This window comes from Chanos chanos, chromosome 4, assembly GCF_902362185.1.
Source record: "Chanos chanos chromosome 4, fChaCha1.1, whole genome shotgun sequence".
In the NCBI taxonomy this organism is placed as follows: Eukaryota; Metazoa; Chordata; class Actinopteri; order Gonorynchiformes; family Chanidae; genus Chanos; species Chanos chanos.
In genome coordinates, this window is record NC_044498.1 from 23,317,565 (window position 1) to 23,334,920 (window position 17,356).

Genomic DNA, 17,356 nt, shown 5'->3' on the forward strand with positions numbered 1-17,356 from the left:
GCAGATGTCAGATTTCCAGGGACTCATCTCACATTCGACTTCCTCTCTCCTGCCAGAGTCCAGGCCAACACAGGTCCAACGAGAGCTCCTTCCACGGGAGTGGACCACAAGCAGATGCAAGAAAGACTCGTTACACTCCTCACATAGTACAGCACACAACACCAGACCCCTCACTTTACACATTATTTACTAAATCCTCATACACTAACATGACTACAGTTTACACTCACAGGAAACAAATGCTGTGGAAATGCACATTAAAGAAAACTGTACACTGTGTCCTGAAGAAGAGGAAAAAAAGACAGAAAAGTCTCTGAGGAGATGATATTTGTTTGAACTTGACAGATCTTCATTATAGGGTGTCCACTGTCTTTTAAGCTCAGAGCTAAGATGTATGTCTAGATGCCAAAAACAGGGTCACCCTGGAAAAGCAGTTTTATTATATGGGTCTAATATTACATCCTAGAGAAATGTTTTGGCTGTTCTGTTAAGCAATGAGTGTTATTAAAGAATCTCATAAAAATGTAGTAGCACATTATTAAAGAGACTTTCCCCCCAAAATATAGGGTAATTAAATAAAATATGAAAAAAGGCTTTTATCATTTTATGGAATGAAACTGTCTTATTTTGACATGGTCGGTGTGTATGTTCATTTTCAATTCTGTGGCTATCTTTACAAATAGTGATTATCACCAAATACAGCAAAATTAAGCACCAAATTGGTAAATAATTGGTAAATCAATACAACATTTCTGTAATTTTTTTTTATATGTTATTATCTGATAAGAGTAATAAATCAAATTAATGTCTCAGTTCATGAAGGCAGAATACATTTGATTCGATTATTTGTATATATAAAAAAAAAGTCCATTAATTTTCAAATGTAAGGTTTGTTTTCATTTTCTTAAAAAAAAATTACACTGTTATCATGAAAATTATGAATATTATTGATGGATTCTTGTCAAATGCAGAGTCAACTATGTGCCACATAAAATGTATTGTGAGATCTCGAACGCACTATTTCTTATCTGAAGGCGACAACAAAGCTTACGGCCAACATGTTTACAAAAAATCATTAAAAAAGAGGAAGAAAACGGCGGAGAGAAAACATAAAAGAGAGTGTGCTGTTTTCTCAATGAAATTAAACACGTATATGTTAACCTCTGGGTCTCGTCACAAGTTGAGTACGAGCAGTAATCGCATTTCACGCCATATATAATATTCAAACAAATAGCGGGCTTGTCAGTGAATGCGACGATGAATGAGGCGATAACCGCAGCGCAGAATGCACAGCATAGCAGTCGACAATTACTAGTCTCTCCCCTGTATGGCGCGGACGCACTGGGCGCGAAAAAAAAGAAAAAAAACAGAGAGAGAGAGAGAGAGAGAGAGAGAGAGAGAGAGAGAGAGAGAGAGAGAGAGAGAGAGAGAGGAGTCGCGCTTGATCGGTACGCAACAGAAAAGTCTAAATGTACTATAGTGTACTACTCAGCGATGAAAAAACATTTGAAAAGCTGAGAGAATGCATTTTTACTTTCTCCAACCGTCTTATCGCAAAGTTACTTTGTTGACAGTGTCCAGACATAGGAGGACTGGACCATAACTCTCCAACAGTTGCGGTACATGCCTGAGCAGAGACACTCACCCGCATGAGACGCAGAGCGAGACGGGATCCTTCGATTCACACAGCGTTCCATAGAGAACCAGAGACGATCTGTGTGTGTGTGTGTGTGCGTGCGTGTGTGTGTTTATATGCACAAGGGCAGAGTCCGTAACTCGCTCAGCAACTTAGTCAACACAGGCAGAAAGCACAAGTATCACAAGTATTCACATAAAAATTATGATTTTAATAAAATTCTAAATTATGATGTCAACGTCAAATATACAACAACAACAACAACTATTATTATTATTATTATTATTATTATTATTATTATTATTATTATTATTATAACATACCTGATTGGCCGACGAATTTGGGAATTTGGAAAAAAAAAACAACTTGTCCCGTGGGATCTGGTCTCACGAGCGGCTATCGCTATGACTACATTTCTTAATTCCAGATGTTGAACACCTTACCTCCCTCTGTGCGTCCTACTCTGCCTCAATCTGATTGGCTTTGAACAAAGGCATCAAATAGCCCTGCCCCTTGATTGATGATTTAATTATCCATACAGTAGATAACTGCATGAAGAGAGAGGAGAAATAATACTTTATTTACATATCCAATCACAGCCTTTCAAAGGTGGGGCTTCCCTTCCCAGCTCTGCATGTTCAGAGTAGCTGCAGTATAGCTTCAGCTGGAGCAAACAGATCACACACACACACACACACACACACACACACACACACACACACACACACACACACACACACACACACACTCACATTTGTTAAACAGAGTGAAATCAACTGAAGCTGCAACCACGCCCTTCAACTTGTAAATCAGACAGTTCACAGCGTTCAAATGCTTAAGAGGGTCAAAAATTCATATTTTACGATGAATTAGGTATTAAAATGTGTGTTAAAGTGCCGAGGAGTTTTCAGGATTTTTTGTAAAACATCCTGTATGACCTAATGACACCTTACCTGTCACACCTGTTACCTGGCCCGCTCCTTCACTTTCATCCAAGGGAAAGAGAGGGAAACAGTGGAGGAGAGAGCACCACTGCGAGTGACCCGACCTTTTGCGTGAAACTGTCGACACAGATTCTAAACAGTCGCTTTATTAAAATGAACTCCTTTCCGGACAGCAGAACAGACGGCTAAAGAACTGAACACATATGGATGAAATGTATTCATACATAAAACCTGCAAAAGAAGGTTTCTCCAGAAAACTGATATCTGTTTGTGCGGGTCAGTTTCTCTCTTAAATATATTTTTGGAAGTCATTGTTGTCGGAGATTTGGATTAGCTAAATGAAGCAGGTACAACTTTTTTCCATATTATTTCTTCAGCAAGGTAATTCGACTCCACTTATTCCTAATGGATCATAATGCAGGAGGCGGATGGGAAAAAAATCTCACGTTTCTCAGAAGATGCTCACGTTTGGTGTTCCTCAATTATCCCTCCCCGTGAAGATAGGTGGCGTGTGTTTCAGGGTCTCGCTGTATTACAGAAAGAAAAAGGGAAAAAAATGTCATTAGAAGAGGCGTAACACGTCAGTCCGTCCCCAGGTTTGTTTCCTGGAGAGGCTGAAAGAGATCAGTTCTAACCTGCTCAGCAGGAATAACGGTCCCTCCTCCATCTATTTCCAAGGCTTACTATCATTTCGCAGGGATCCCGTTCGTTCCAAATTGCCGCCGCTGTTGTCTGGTACTCTTCTACCGAACTACTCGACAAAACAGTGACATAAACAACCAGGTAGGTGTTATTTGTTTATAATACTTGTTTAATACCTTTTTCATAACAGGTAACGACCTATTAACGGTCTGTGATTTATAACTTGTTGTAGTCAATATGTGAGGGAAAAAAATCAAACAGCGTGTTGCAACTAACTTGGTCTACCTGCGCAGGTGAGAGGTGCGCGTTCCTCTGAATGAAAGTATAGTTGCCGACTGCGTTCCTGTAGATGCAACTCTAACATTTTGTAAGCTCAACTTCGATCAGCACGCAAAGAGAAACAAACATAGTCTGTTTTTCGTCGTGTTTCAAGATATCAAATTTACTTTTCAAAACAGATATTTAGAGTTAGTTACATGGCACTGCGTTCTGTTTCACTGAACTCTGGATTTTAATGAAGCTACAGTAATAAATGTTCTTATTTGATAAAACCTGAATTCGGTAATTTTATTTTTCCAAAAGAATAATCTAGATTTTGATTTATAATACTTTCATACCCTTATTGCTACATTTTTCACGATCGGATCCCAGGACACTATTTTATTCACTTTTTATGAGATCATGTCGTAGCCTACGTGGTATCTTGAACATTTGTATTTGTTTTTCCAGACATGGCTCGCTTCCCATTGTAATGCAATCGCAGAAGGGCTCGAGCCAAGTCAACACAATAAGATAAATCCTAGATGGAATATTTACACTACGTCTGTAATGACATTCAGACTCATTTGCAGCACAGAAATTTGACGGTTATAGGTATTGCAGACGAACAACGTGGAAAAAACGGCGAAAGTTTATGGTATGTTTCAGTCGAGGATAGTGTACCTTCTGTAACCTTTGCATATATCACGAGGAAGGGCACTCGCATGATAAAAAAGGGAAAAAATATAAGCGAGGAGAACAAATATTTACTATTTTTGTGTGGTTTAATTATAGTTAATATTATTTAGGAACATTAGAATATTTGACAGATTTTAAGTTATTTGACAGAATTTAAAGTCTGGAAAATATGATTAGTTAAACTAATTTGCATATTTGACTAATTAACGTGTTTACTTGAATTACACCAAATGACCACCTAAAAGTGTATTTTTAACATTTTCATGTGAAAGAGTCACTGTGTCACTTCAAACTGATTTACATCTAACACATCTAGCACAGCTGAAAACTGTTATTAAAAATATGCGAGAATCACCAAAATCCGTGTTAAAACCGAAAGAATCACATTTTAAACAGAATAATACAACAATATGCAAATGAATCTATGTGATTTGTTCTTGCTTTAATTTGCATCTGTTAACAATTTTAACTGGCTTCATACATAACGTCAACAGCAGTCACTATTTTACTGTTATCAGCACAAGACGTACACGCTATTTGCGTGAGTTCTTACAGATTTAATATGTCAGTGTTCAAAGTGAGTTTAAAACACACAAAGACGTGTCATATTTAAATTAAACGTTGTAAAACACTGTCTTTCCCCCATAGGCAGACACAGTGAATTATGACTCACATTGAAGGTGCAATTCTCTGTCTCCCCCTCTGCGTTCTCTCCCGTTGTCTTAGGCTCTTTTCACTTACGCCTTCCACCCTGATCAGCTGAATCAAAAGATCAAGTGCTCACTGAAACTGGCTATTTTCGCAATCGCGAACGGTCTTGATTTTAATCTTTCATTGTGTTTTTACGTGACTTTTCTATAATATTAGAATTGGCGCCTGGTGTTTAAATGGGAGCTCGCAGTGGTCACATTGTTGCTGTGTTTGGTTGTTAGATATTGAGCCTGCGTGTTGCTGATTCAAGGAGTCGAGCCCATGCGAACTGCCATCTGATCCACTCTTATCAATGAAGCAGGAGATGATGGCGGACGGCCCCAGGTGTAAGAGGCGAAAACAAGCCAACCCAAGAAGGAAAAACGGTAAGAAAAGCTAAAAAGTATCTTGACAGAGACAAATTGGCGAATGTTGAATTGTAATGTTGTCACTGAGGTTCAGGATAGGGGGGGTTGGCTAAGGGTCGCCTATCGCATGCTTTTTTCGCCTCCCTGGGAACGGAGAGCTAGAAGTAGGGAAACAGGGCGAAATGGAAGTCTGTGTAGTAAACAAACGAGACAGTCACAGAACGATTCCCTTGTAATATTACGAATTTTGTTGTTGTTCACTCCGTTGTGTGTAGACGGAAGTTTAATAAGTTGAAGACAGTTGTAACCGAAAAGACCGTATGAGAACGGGAGGAATGTTGGAAAGTTTTCCTCTGTCTCAGCTGCCGTCTTATTTCCCACTAGACAAAAACCGTTATACGGGCAAAGGCGCACGTCGATTTTGACGTGCACATTAAAAGTACCTGTGGATTCTTTAGAATGTTATTTAAATTCGCTTGCGAAAAGTAGCTGACAGACTTAAAGATGTTCTTTCTGTGGTACCTTCCAAACGACATATTTCACAGAGAGCATGAAAGAAGTTCACCCTGACATTATTTTCATTCATTTGTGTGAATATGTTTTAATTACAAATATGTTGGCGCGTTGCTCGTTGTCTTTTCGGGTCATGTTACTTTTTGGAGTCTCTCCTCGCTGAGACGACCGTTTGCTCACCCTGGTGCAGTGTGTGGCAGAGAATGACACACAAGTGCAATGGCGATAATACAAGTTGTGGTGGATTTGCGTCGAGTTGTAAGAAAACAAATAGACAATTAGTCGTACGTTAATTGTTTTGTATACTAGGTCACAGTGTTGTCCATAGTTGTTGTTTAAGTGTACAGAAAGGTATTTTTGAATTTGATATACGTATATTGTCAAACACTGTTATGTTTTTAATGGCTATTTTAAGATTAGTTGGCGTCCCTCTTAGTGTATGTTTAGTAATGTTTGTGGATGGACTGGACGTTTTTTCACTGGAGAATTTGAGTCATTTTGAGAGATGACTGGGAGAGCATTCTCAGGGGTAACGGTCGATTGTTTCTTTCTTTTGTAAATTGTATAAAGTCTCTGTACACAGCACATGATGGCACATAAACAAAAGTTGCCGATCTTCAGAGTAAATTATGTTACAAATTGAGTGATAATATAGGATCGCCTGCTGCTGCTCTTTTAGCCCTGCCGCGGGAATGCTTCGCAGTTCTGTCCCTGTATGTTTAGTCTTAATTCTGTTGTTTCACGGGGATTAAGTACCCTAGAAACGTATTCACTGGGTCCAGCTATGAAGCTCTCTTTTTCCCAGTCACATTTCGAAATAAATGTCATATTCCTTCGTCTTTTTTGAGCTTTGCTTTCTGTTCTTTATTAAATGTTGTGTATTGATCTGGAAAAAATCAATGTGAGTAGTTGAGGGTCTTTTCAGCTTACAAGTAGCTTCAAGCACGTTGCTGTTGCAATGACAAAAGGTTGCAGCGAAGAAGCCCGTGTTAACTGAGTGTGGCATGGCTTTTTAAGAGGGAAATGAAACACGATAGATAAACATTCCTATTTTTTTCCTGTGTGTCTCGAGTTTCAATTGTTACCAACTGCCTCAAAGAAATGATTCGTGTAAAATAATGATCAATCAATAATACAGTCACTTTGACAGGCGTAAAGTAGCGAATATGCGTTTGATTAAATATACCCCCCTATATTTTTTCTTTACCTCAGTGTTTAGTCTGTTTGAGAATGAATTGTTGACACTAATCTACCCTTTCGGGATGTCAGAATTTCAATTCAAAACGAGGTCGCTGAAATGACAATAACAAACCACATCATTTTGAACGGCTCTTATTACACACAAGGCAGATCACCTCTTTTAGTTTTTTTTTTTTGTTTTTTTTTTTTTCAGTTGTCAAACGAACGAAGCATGTTGTAGCTATTCCTTGGGGAGTGCGTTGGTTTAACTGAGCAGAGTGGATATTTCTTCTCTTCTCAATTCATGGAAAGATGGCAAAGCTGGGCTTGTGTCTTGACTCCTAACATTACATGTTATAATACATATCAAAGTGACACTGAAATTCTCTCTGGATCAAAATAAAATAAAAGTAGTCAGAAACTGGTTTCTGGTTTCAAAGAAACTGTCACATAAAACATGTGGAAATTATTAGGGACGTTCTGACATAATTTTGGAGACGGCGACTATTTAGCAGAATATAGAATAAATATATATATTTTTTCAAAACTGAAGCATAATTAAATATTGATGTGTGCACTAGCTCATTATTGATAATTATTCATCGGGAGGTATAAAATGTCTTGTGTTTTTGCAAGCCTTTTTTTTTATTTTCCCCTCCCCTAAACAAACAAGGCAATAGCTTGTAGTGGATCTCACCACCAAACTTTATGTATCCTCAACAGACCACTCTTATTGGATTATCCCAATGAACAAAGAGATTTTTTTAGTCCGTGTCCTTAATCTCATCTAATATTTATAGTTGGTTGTAGGGTAAATGCTACAAGACCAGATCCATTCATTTTGTTGATGGGGACTAAAAAGAAAAAAAATGCATACTGTACTTTTGAGTCATGTTGATAACTCTTCATATGACCACATTAACTTTTAACTAGGTATAGGACAGATGTACCATTCTTTCAAAAAGTTCCCGTTTACACTTTTTTGATTCTTCTGTATTTATGTGAAACTAATATGAAATCAAAGTTGTTGTTCAAACAACGTCCCGGCCCGTGTCAGGAGTGTATGTTTGCATGTCCTCTGCTTGCCGATAGCACAGCTGTGTGTGAAATGCTGTCATTTGGTGTATACTTTAACCTCTTTATTTCATAACATGTGTGATGGCAGCGTTCGGTGAAAGCTAGCGCTGACCTGCGTGTCTGGCTGGCCATAAATGGGAGGTCAAGGCCAGGGCCGGAGAAACTGATAGAAGGAGCTGTGCAGTTTAGTTGCACTCTCTTCCCTCCAGGTGTTGTCAGACACATCCAGCTGGTAGGGCATGGGCTTTGGCTCTTTGCTTAGTACAGCTGCTCTAAGAGCCGACGAACCACGTCTTTTTACGTTGATTAGTCAACCAGGGCTTAGGAAAAGGAATTTTTTTTTTCCACTCTGCATCTCGTGTTTTGTTAGGGTGTTTATGAGGTTAGATTTGTTTGTGTGTCAGTAAGGTTAGTAATTAAATGCTCTGTGGCAATGACAGGGTGTGGGACTTGTGTGTGCGTGTGTGTTTGTGTGTGCGTGCGCGCGCGTGTTTGTGTGTGTGTGTTCGTGTAGCGTGCGTGTGTGTGTACAAGTTTGTGTGTGTAGATCATCAGTCATAAGGAAAGTTGTTCCGTTTCATACCTCTCACATGATTGTTGTTCTACTCACAGATGTACTGAATGATTGCATCATTGTCAGAGTTATTGAAAGAAGCGATTTATGAAATATTGACAGCGTAAATTTGAACAGCCAGAAGAATACAGATGTTGAGTCAGTGTTTTGTGTGTGTGTGTGTGTGTGTGTGTGTTATTTGTTGTATATTCTGAAGTTTTCTGACAATGCACGTTTTTACGTGTTTCCTGCAACACAAAGACCTATTCATTTTCAGTCAACACCAAGGCATTCAATAACACGTGGTCCCACTAGGATCTATTGATTATATAATTTAAGGAGGAAAAAAAAACCCTGCTTGTGCGTTGCTTATGGACTTGAGTCTAATGGCCTATATTTGATAGTGGAATCTGTGGGCATTCAGGCTTTAGGTAGAAAAGGAGGGCACAGAGTCATTCTTCTGCTGCTCTCCGTCTTTCAGCCTTAACAATGGCAGATTCCTCCCAGTCTAAACACATTCTCTGTCTCTATTATACATTTTAAGGTGCATTGGAGGAAAAGAGCCCCCCTCCTCTCTCTCTCTTTCTCTCTCTCTCTCTCTCTCTCTCTCTCTCTCTTTCTGTGTATGCCCCCCTTTGCGGGTGTCCCCTCCCTAAGGTAGGCAGGATTGTGTGGCTGTCGGGGCTGGTGGTGGTGGTGGGGGGGACTAGAGGGGGGGGGAGTGTTAGAGAATACCAGGTCTGCTGCCCTCACAGACAATTGATTGTCTGTCGTAATGTGTTTCATTTACATGTTTATAACGTCAGTGGTGCTGGGGTGACCACTGTACCATTCACATCGCTTCTCTTACAAGGCTGCGATTGTCTGAACAGGCCGTGCAGACACCTTCCCTGATAGCCCCTTTCCCCCCGCCATGTACCCCACCCCCACCCCCACCCCCCCCCCCCCCCCCCCCCCCCCCCCACCAAAATAAATAAATAAATAAATACAAATAAATAAATAAAATCAGACTCACCCCGCATCGCTGTTTAGAGACAGATTATTTTGTTTAAGCAAGTGAAATAATTACTGCTGATAGAATGTGCCAGAGAGAAGTAATCTCCATCCTGCAGGATGTGAAAGTGTTGGGGAAAAAAGGCAATATGTAGGAGCGAAACTCAGTTATAACTGGACTTTCTGTTTGGTTTTAATGTTAATAGTCATTTTCTTTAACATGCAGCAGCCATTTCCAACAACAACGTAGGACTTTATGATTTTTTTTCTTTTGATACTTTTGTGGTCAACCCTTTTTTTCACTTTATTTTTGTATTATTTTAATAAGTGTATCTTCATCATCATTAATCTGTCGGGGATTCATGGAAGATCATCGGTCTCGGTGCTGCGACATCACTGACGGATTATGAATTTTGAGTTTTTATGATATTATTATATGCACCTGTGAGATAATGACCAGGAACCTCACCGCCACCGAAGTCCCATGGCATTCTGGGATTTCCACAAACAGCTAAACGATTCAAAAATTCACTCGCAGTTCACTTATTAAAGTGTTCTACTCTCTAGCATGTTATTATGTATTTTTATACCAAGTACAAGTAATTTGTTTTTCCTCTCCTAAAAAACTGCATTGAGAGTTGCGTTACAGTTTTATAGACAGAAGGCGCGGTCGGAGATTCATCTTGTCTCTGGGGTCAGGGACACATGATGTTAGCTGTAGAATATTTCGCTAACACTACCCTTAACCTGCTTTAATAAAGCAAATGAATGAAAAAAAAGAGTATCAAAGAAATTGTATGATCTGAATAAAACAGTCGCATTGAAAGATAATATCAAGCCCTTTAATAACAGTTTTTCCCCTCCATAACCACAGTGAAACCACACTAACACAATCCAAACTGTTTTTAACCGTCTACGGTCTGACCTAAAGACTAATTAATAATCGCTACTTCTACTGCAAACGAGAACAAAACTTTCCTCTTCTTCTTCCCTAAAATAATTTAAGGATTTTTTTGAAACTACCCCCACCACTCCATCTCCCACACTTTTTATTTATTTATTTATTTATTTATTTTATTTTTTTTCCCCATTTTATTATTTTCTTTCTTTCTTTTTTTTCCTTTCCTCCCCTTTTGCCTGTGAAGCTGTTTTGGCCCTGATGGGGAGAACACACACAGCAGAGGGCTGGGTGTTCTGAACCTCTGACACTTGGGCCTTCGGAATGCCTAAGGTATGATTTTCACTTTCACTCACATCAATGCTGACCTGAATGCCTTTCATATCTGATCCAGCGTGTCTCTCCTAGTAAACATCCCCCGAGGGGAGAACAAAGAAAGCAGCTCTTCTCCTCTTTCTTAATCACAATTCAGCCCTTTCACTGCCAGCAGTCTCCATTTGCATTCAGCATCAGAAAGACCAAGATGAAAAGGGGGGGAAAAAAGAGGAGTGCAAGAGAGGAAAAAAAGAGAGAGAGAAAGACAGAAAAAAAGAAAGCAAGCAAGCAAGAAAGAAAAAAAGACAGAAAGAAAGAAAGAAAGAAAGAAAGAAAGAAAGAAAGAAAGAAAGAAAGAAAGAAAGAAAGCAGGATGATGGGTAGTGAGAAAAATAACTTAGGTGTTTGCGGGTGTTTGTCGGTCTTCCCTGGTTACGGCCCTTATATAGCTTCGTCTCTTGACTGCCCTTACGCTCCTGACAGGCGGATCGTGTTACGAGATGGCATGCCTGTACTATTCATGGCCACGCACTCTCACACTTAAGAAAAAAAAGAAGTGACCAAGAGGAATCAGGTTTGACTTTAAGGAGGCTATAATAGTTTGGAGCAGGTGTGGGCACAATTGTTTTTTTTTTCTTTTTTTTTCTTTTTTTTAACAGGAGTGAAGGATGCCCAAGTCTCACTCTCTTGACTGTTAATAGAAACGTTTGATTTAAGCCTTTCAGCTGTCTATCAGGGGTTCCCTGTAAACGTGTACGTGATACGCGCGCGCGCGCGCGCGTGTGTGTGTGTGTGTGTGTGAAACTTATCATACTTCATAATTTTATCGGGAATGCTTCAAATTCATAAGGATTCATGTCGCTATGTGCTGTTACAATGGTGTTTAAATCAGGTCAAAATAATTATAACTTTAGTTCACTGCAGTGTTTGATTACAGATTTTATGTCAATCCATTTTCAGGCTTAGCTGTCTGCTAAGGTGAAACACGTATGCTGTGAAAGTGGATGTATAAATATCTTAATTGTGTGAGATTTTTGTCTGCGTTCTTTTGTTCACTGGTTGTATAGAATGGAGTATGCAAATCCCTTTGCAGGCAATAGAAGGAGATGCCTCATCCTTGACTACATCATGTGATGGGAATTCCAGACCCCCGCCCCCCCCCCCCCAACTTTTCTTTTCTTTTTTTTTTTTTTTTGGTTAAGAAAAAGGATTATCGGTACACCTTCCCCCTGGCAGACCGGGCAGGATTTAGGCAGCTTTACTTCAGCAAACACCTTTGGACACAGGGGAAAGAGGCCGTCTGTTTGCAGAAGGAGTCTTTTGTTCTGAGAGAAGCAGGACTAACTCTTAACTGGGCAGGCATGATATTAACACATGAGCAGATGCCAGGGGAGCCTAGTTAACTCTTTGTGGACGCACACACACACACAGAGGGACAGAGAGAGAGAGAGAGAGAGAGAGAGAGAAAGACAGAGTGGGGCCCCAGACTGTTCTTATCACCCTGCGTGTCGCTCTTACCTTTTCCTCACACTGTGGCCTCAGCATTCTATGTAAGAGAGGTTAATTAATGCTTCAGAAGTTAAAAGTTTTTTTTTTTTTTTTTTTCGTCTGATGTCCGGAGAGTTATGTATATTCTTCACATGCTGAGAGCGAACAGGCTGACATGTACGTGTTTACACTGTTCCCTTGTGATTTGTTCCAAAATAACAACAAATAAAAATAAAAAAAAAACAAACAAACAAAAAAAAACAATATACATAGGAACAGTTGGAAAGGTTTAGATGAATTCCTCAGAGACTTTGTACCGAATGTCTTCTTTACAACAGCGAAATCTTTTCTTCTCAGTAGCATGTATTATTGCTTTCCTCTCTCTCTCTCTCTCTCTCTCTCTCTCTCTCTCTCTCTCTCTCTCTCTCTCTCTCTTGCTCTCTCTCCCCCTGTTTGTGTACTACTTACATCTGTCACTAGAGTAAGCAGCCCACAGAATGTCACTAGGGGTGTGGAGTCTTTTACGTCATCAGCTGTGACAGACTCCGAAGTCTGATTCACTGAGCCATACAGATGACCTCTTCCTTAATAACCACAAAGTCAAAACCAAGTCTTTCCACACTCCGCAGATGGCCTGCCCAGATCCTGCTTTTGATCATACTGATCAGCGGCTATCCCACGCATAGCTATCTGGGTTTTTTTTTTCTTTTAACTGTTCCAAAGGCATCATCAGTAGGGTAAAGCTACAGTTCAATGAGAGCTTGGCCCGTGCAATAAGCTATAACCTCTGTTTTCTGTCAGGCGACGGTATCGCACTCGTTTTCCGTCGGAAGGCCGGGTCGTGTGAGTGAGAGAGTTGGCCACGTACGACAGCAAGAGACGGGGTGATTGACTGAGAAGTGAGAGAATTAAGATCGTTCGTAGCGGAAGCTTAGGCGTGTTTCAGACGCTAAGTCTGAGTGTCAGTGGACGCTTACGATTTGACAGGTCGTCATATTTCCCCTCGCTGTATGTTCACGTTGGCCTGTGCTGCGTCTCGTGTCACTACAACTCAGCGTTCACACACTCACCTTCTCTCCGCTCTCTCCCTTATTCCCAGGATGTGCTCACATCCAGCAGGATGAAGTCCACACAAAGACCGCTCCGTCACTGAAGATACAAATATTAAACCTAATGTCTCAGTTTTTCACCATCTAATACTAATCTGCTGTGTTTTACGCATTTGTCTGAAAAAGAGCTTTATTCCCTGTTTTTGAAATATCAGGCATAGTTTCTGTTGTTTTCTTGTGGAAACGCATGCAAATAATTCATTCTGTCTGAGTGTGTTTCAATTGTTTTGTTTATGAATGTGACGGGAAAAGAAAATTCCTCTGGTGTCAGCCTGTAGGTGTGACTGTGTCGTACACATCAGTTATGCAGGTGCAAACATTCATGTGTCATAACTGTACACATGTTGAGCTTTCTCAGGTTAGATTGTATATATTTGCACATGTTGGGACTCATTGGATGGTTTGTGTGCGTGAACTGCTCTGTTTTGCATGTGCTGTCCTAGTTCTGCTGGAAGAAAGCAGTCGAAAACCAAAAAGACAGAGAGAGAGAGAGAGAGAGAGAGAGAGAGAGAAAGATCACAATTTTAATTTTACATTTTTTTAAAGGTGATTGGAATTGCTTGCTCTCATTCTTTTCTTCTGTGTGTGTGTGTGCGTGCACGCATGTGTGTGTTGTGAGAAAGCACTGTTCTGGCATATGGCTTTACTGCTTCAGTTTCCCCCTCAGCGTGCGTACAGCAAGGTCAGTAATGAGTGTGTCTCTGACTACAGAAATAATGGTGCCACTGGTAACAAACAAATCTAGCGCTGCTAGCTCCAGAGCTGGGAGGCCAAGAAACTACACAAACTACACACAAAGCACAACAAACCCCTATTTAAATGGCTGTTGGATGAGCTGCAAAGAAAGGAGACTATGATTCAGTTGGGCGTTGTTACTAATTACAGTTAGGAACTGTGAAAAGAGGCGGTATGGTTCTATATGGGTGTGAATCCACTGGGTTTCTCATGGCTTTTTTTTTTTTTTTTTCAGCACATCTGCAAACTTGTCACCCATATGTATAGGGAAAGAAACAAACAAACAAAAAAAAGTGTTGAAAGCAGACCACAGTTTGATCTGTTTAAAGTTGCCGAATGCGTTTCAGAAAAGAACCTGAACACACCATGCACACGCGCGCACACACACACACACAGACACACACACACACATACTTTGATATATGTTTGATTGTTGGGTGGAAGAGCACTCCGGGCAAGGTCAGAGACCCATGGGAGCAGTCAATAACAGATTGTCGGATTAAGGTATGATGACGTGAGAACGTGGCTCTCCTTCAAAAAATGACTGCACCCCCTGCCACTCCTGCCTCTAACACTCTCATCACTACGCAGTAATTCATAAAAACTGTTACTGTTAATTGATCTGTAACTGTTTTTATTATACTTCTTTTTATATTTTGTTAAGCTATAATCAAAGATATAAAGAGAATGGGATGAGATTTACTGCAAAAAATGGCAAGTCTAGTTGATTTTTTTTCTGTGGTTTGCTTGAATGTAACAAGAAAAAAAAATAATTTAGGTATATTACAGCTGAGATTTTGACATTTTCTGCTCCGTATGTTAGTGACTTTTATGCTTTTATAGCTGATCAAATGTGCTTGTAACAGAACATTACAGACAACGGAGGAAATTGTTGAAATTGCAGTTTGCCTTGTTATTCAAACATGCTTTTAACCTTAAGGTAAAAGTGAGTCAAGGAGAGACAGAGAAAAAGTGAGTGAGAGAGAGAGAGAGAGCGAGAGAGAGAGAGAGAGAATGCTTCTGTATGCATATGCACGCACACACACACACACACACACACACACACACACTCTTTGTGTGGCAGAGCAGGGCATGTGTGAGGGCAGTGTGTGTGTGTGTGTGTGTGTGTGTGTGTATGTGAACAGGTCTGGGCTGATGTGAAGTGGGAGAGCTTTAGCTGTAGCTCTAATCGCTTTTGACTGCAGATGGAACTCGCCGGAACAGCTCTTGTCTCCGCGCTGTCACACACAAATGTCAAACAAACACCTCCTCAGGTAGCACAACCTTAATCATACAGACAGCCTGTCCTCAGCCTTTCCCAGACACACACACACACACACACAGCCCCTGATGCCCACACATTCACCTGCCCTGACTCTGTTCTGTCTTCCCTCAGGCCCAAATTGTCCCCCTCCTGTTTGAACATAGATTCCTCACTCCCCACACCTCCCCAAAGCTTTCCAGCCTTTACTCATGTTCATCTGCCTCCTGTCTCCTTCCAACATTCTTCAGATAAATCCACTATCTCTTTGTTATTCTTACAGCTTGGGAGTATAACAATTAGCGTTTCCATCAAAGCTAACTCTCCTTCTCTCTCTTTCCCTTTTACTCACTCATCGCTGACTGTAAGTTCAGGTCTGTGGGGTTGTACTGGTGTTTAGATGTTTCTTTGAGCTGCGTTAGTGAGGTGAAACACTTTAGATGTGAAAGAGAAATGTTAGCCCTGGTGAACTGGATTTGATGGACTAACGTAGCTACGTGGTAGACGGCGTCCACGCTAGCGATAATGTGGAGCAGGTACTTAGTCTTGTGAATTAAGGATTAATCAAATTGCTCTTCACGCTTGGTACACCTGAACGCTCCACGACTTTGTCAGAGAGCACGTAGGTGGGGGAAATCGTCTCTCAATTTTCTCAGTGGCTTTTATGCAAATGACAGGTGATAAGACCGGATAACCAAATCTATATATTTCCACGAAAGGGTTTCTCCTCTCTCTCTTTTTCTCTGTTCTGCTTTTTTTTCCCCCTCTCTTCTATTGACACTCAAAAAAAATTATGTTACTCTTGGATTTTTATACCTCATCATCCAGAATTCCCTCCAAGACTGCAATCAGAGAATCTCAAATGTTACTTTTTAGTAATTAGTTTGAGTAACACTTATTGCATGACTGGCAGAAATAAGTACTTGTAAGTAATTAAAGTGCTGAAATATTCATTTATGCTACCTTTCCAGCGGTCTCCCTGGCAAATGAGCCTGCAAGAGCCAACGTCCGCCTTGCCTCCGATTTTATTATAACGGCAGTCGGGCACGTCTGCAATTAGTACTCACACTGACAGTTACAATATCAGTGGGATGTTTAGTAGGACGAAGAAAAAGACCAATGCGATTATACGTGCAAAAGCTCGCCAAGCTCTCTTTAACCTTGTTGTTGTTGTCGTTGTCGTTTTTTTTTTCTTTCTTTTTTCTTTTTTTTCTCTCAAATGCAGAGGTTACCTTTTCCCAACGGTGCAAAATCAACTTGACATAACTGTTCATCAGTTTCAGGGCCTTCTCTTTCTCTCTCTCCCCCCCCCCGAGGTATTTTGCATCAAATCAGTGCAGTCAAGCTTCAAGCGGGAATTGGCAGGCCTGATCCTGACAGGGGCAGGGGGACAAGGGGGAGGAGGGGTGGAGAGGGAGAGAGCAGCAATGAGAGAGACAGCCAGCATTCACACAAACACACGCACATGCGCACACACACACACACACACACACACAGAGTCAGAGCACCGAGCTGACATGACGCTGCCCGGGCAGAGACATCTGAGGGAACCCTCCCATACATACACACACACGCATACACACACACACACACACACACACACACACACATACACACACACACCTCCCCTGAGCTAGCAGGGTCACTGGGGTAATAGGCGCAAAGTTAGCATTGCAGCCAGGACAGAGAACTCGTTCTCTCTCTCTTTCTCTCTCTGCTTCTCAGTCTTCTTTTTTTGCGTTGATCATTAAAGCTGTGGACATGGTTTGACATTAAAGAGCCAGGTTCAGCAGAGAATGTATGTATCAAGGTTACAGTAAAGATTAAAGTCTGCGTGTTTTAGCAGGACACAAGATGTGTGTGCAAGTGTGTGTGCGCGTGTGTAATTAGTTTCCTTTGTCCAGGTTTTGGGAATGAGTGTGCGGTGGGTGTGCATGCTTGCGTGACTCTCTCTGTTCACCCAGTCCGCCCCCCCCCCCCCCCCCCCCCACCCGCCCT

The 17,356-nt window shown here is 40.8% G+C and overlaps 1 protein-coding gene across 4 annotated transcripts in view; it reads left to right on the forward strand.

Moving 5' to 3' along the window:
* The first annotated feature begins 5,164 nt into the window (after positions 1 to 5,164).
* Positions 5,165 to 17,356, forward strand: part of zeb2b (zinc finger E-box binding homeobox 2b) — a 74,148-nt gene continuing 61,956 nt past the window's right edge. For 2 of the 4 annotated variants that reach the window (XM_030772491.1, XM_030772492.1), the window contains exon 1: positions 5,165 to 5,255. In XM_030772491.1, coding sequence (XP_030628351.1) covers positions 5,183 to 5,255 — 73 coding nt within the window. In that variant the 5' untranslated portion in view covers positions 5,165 to 5,182. The remainder of the gene's footprint in view (positions 5,256 to 17,356) is intronic. The other 2 variants (XM_030772489.1, XM_030772490.1) reach the window with 1 other exon arrangement.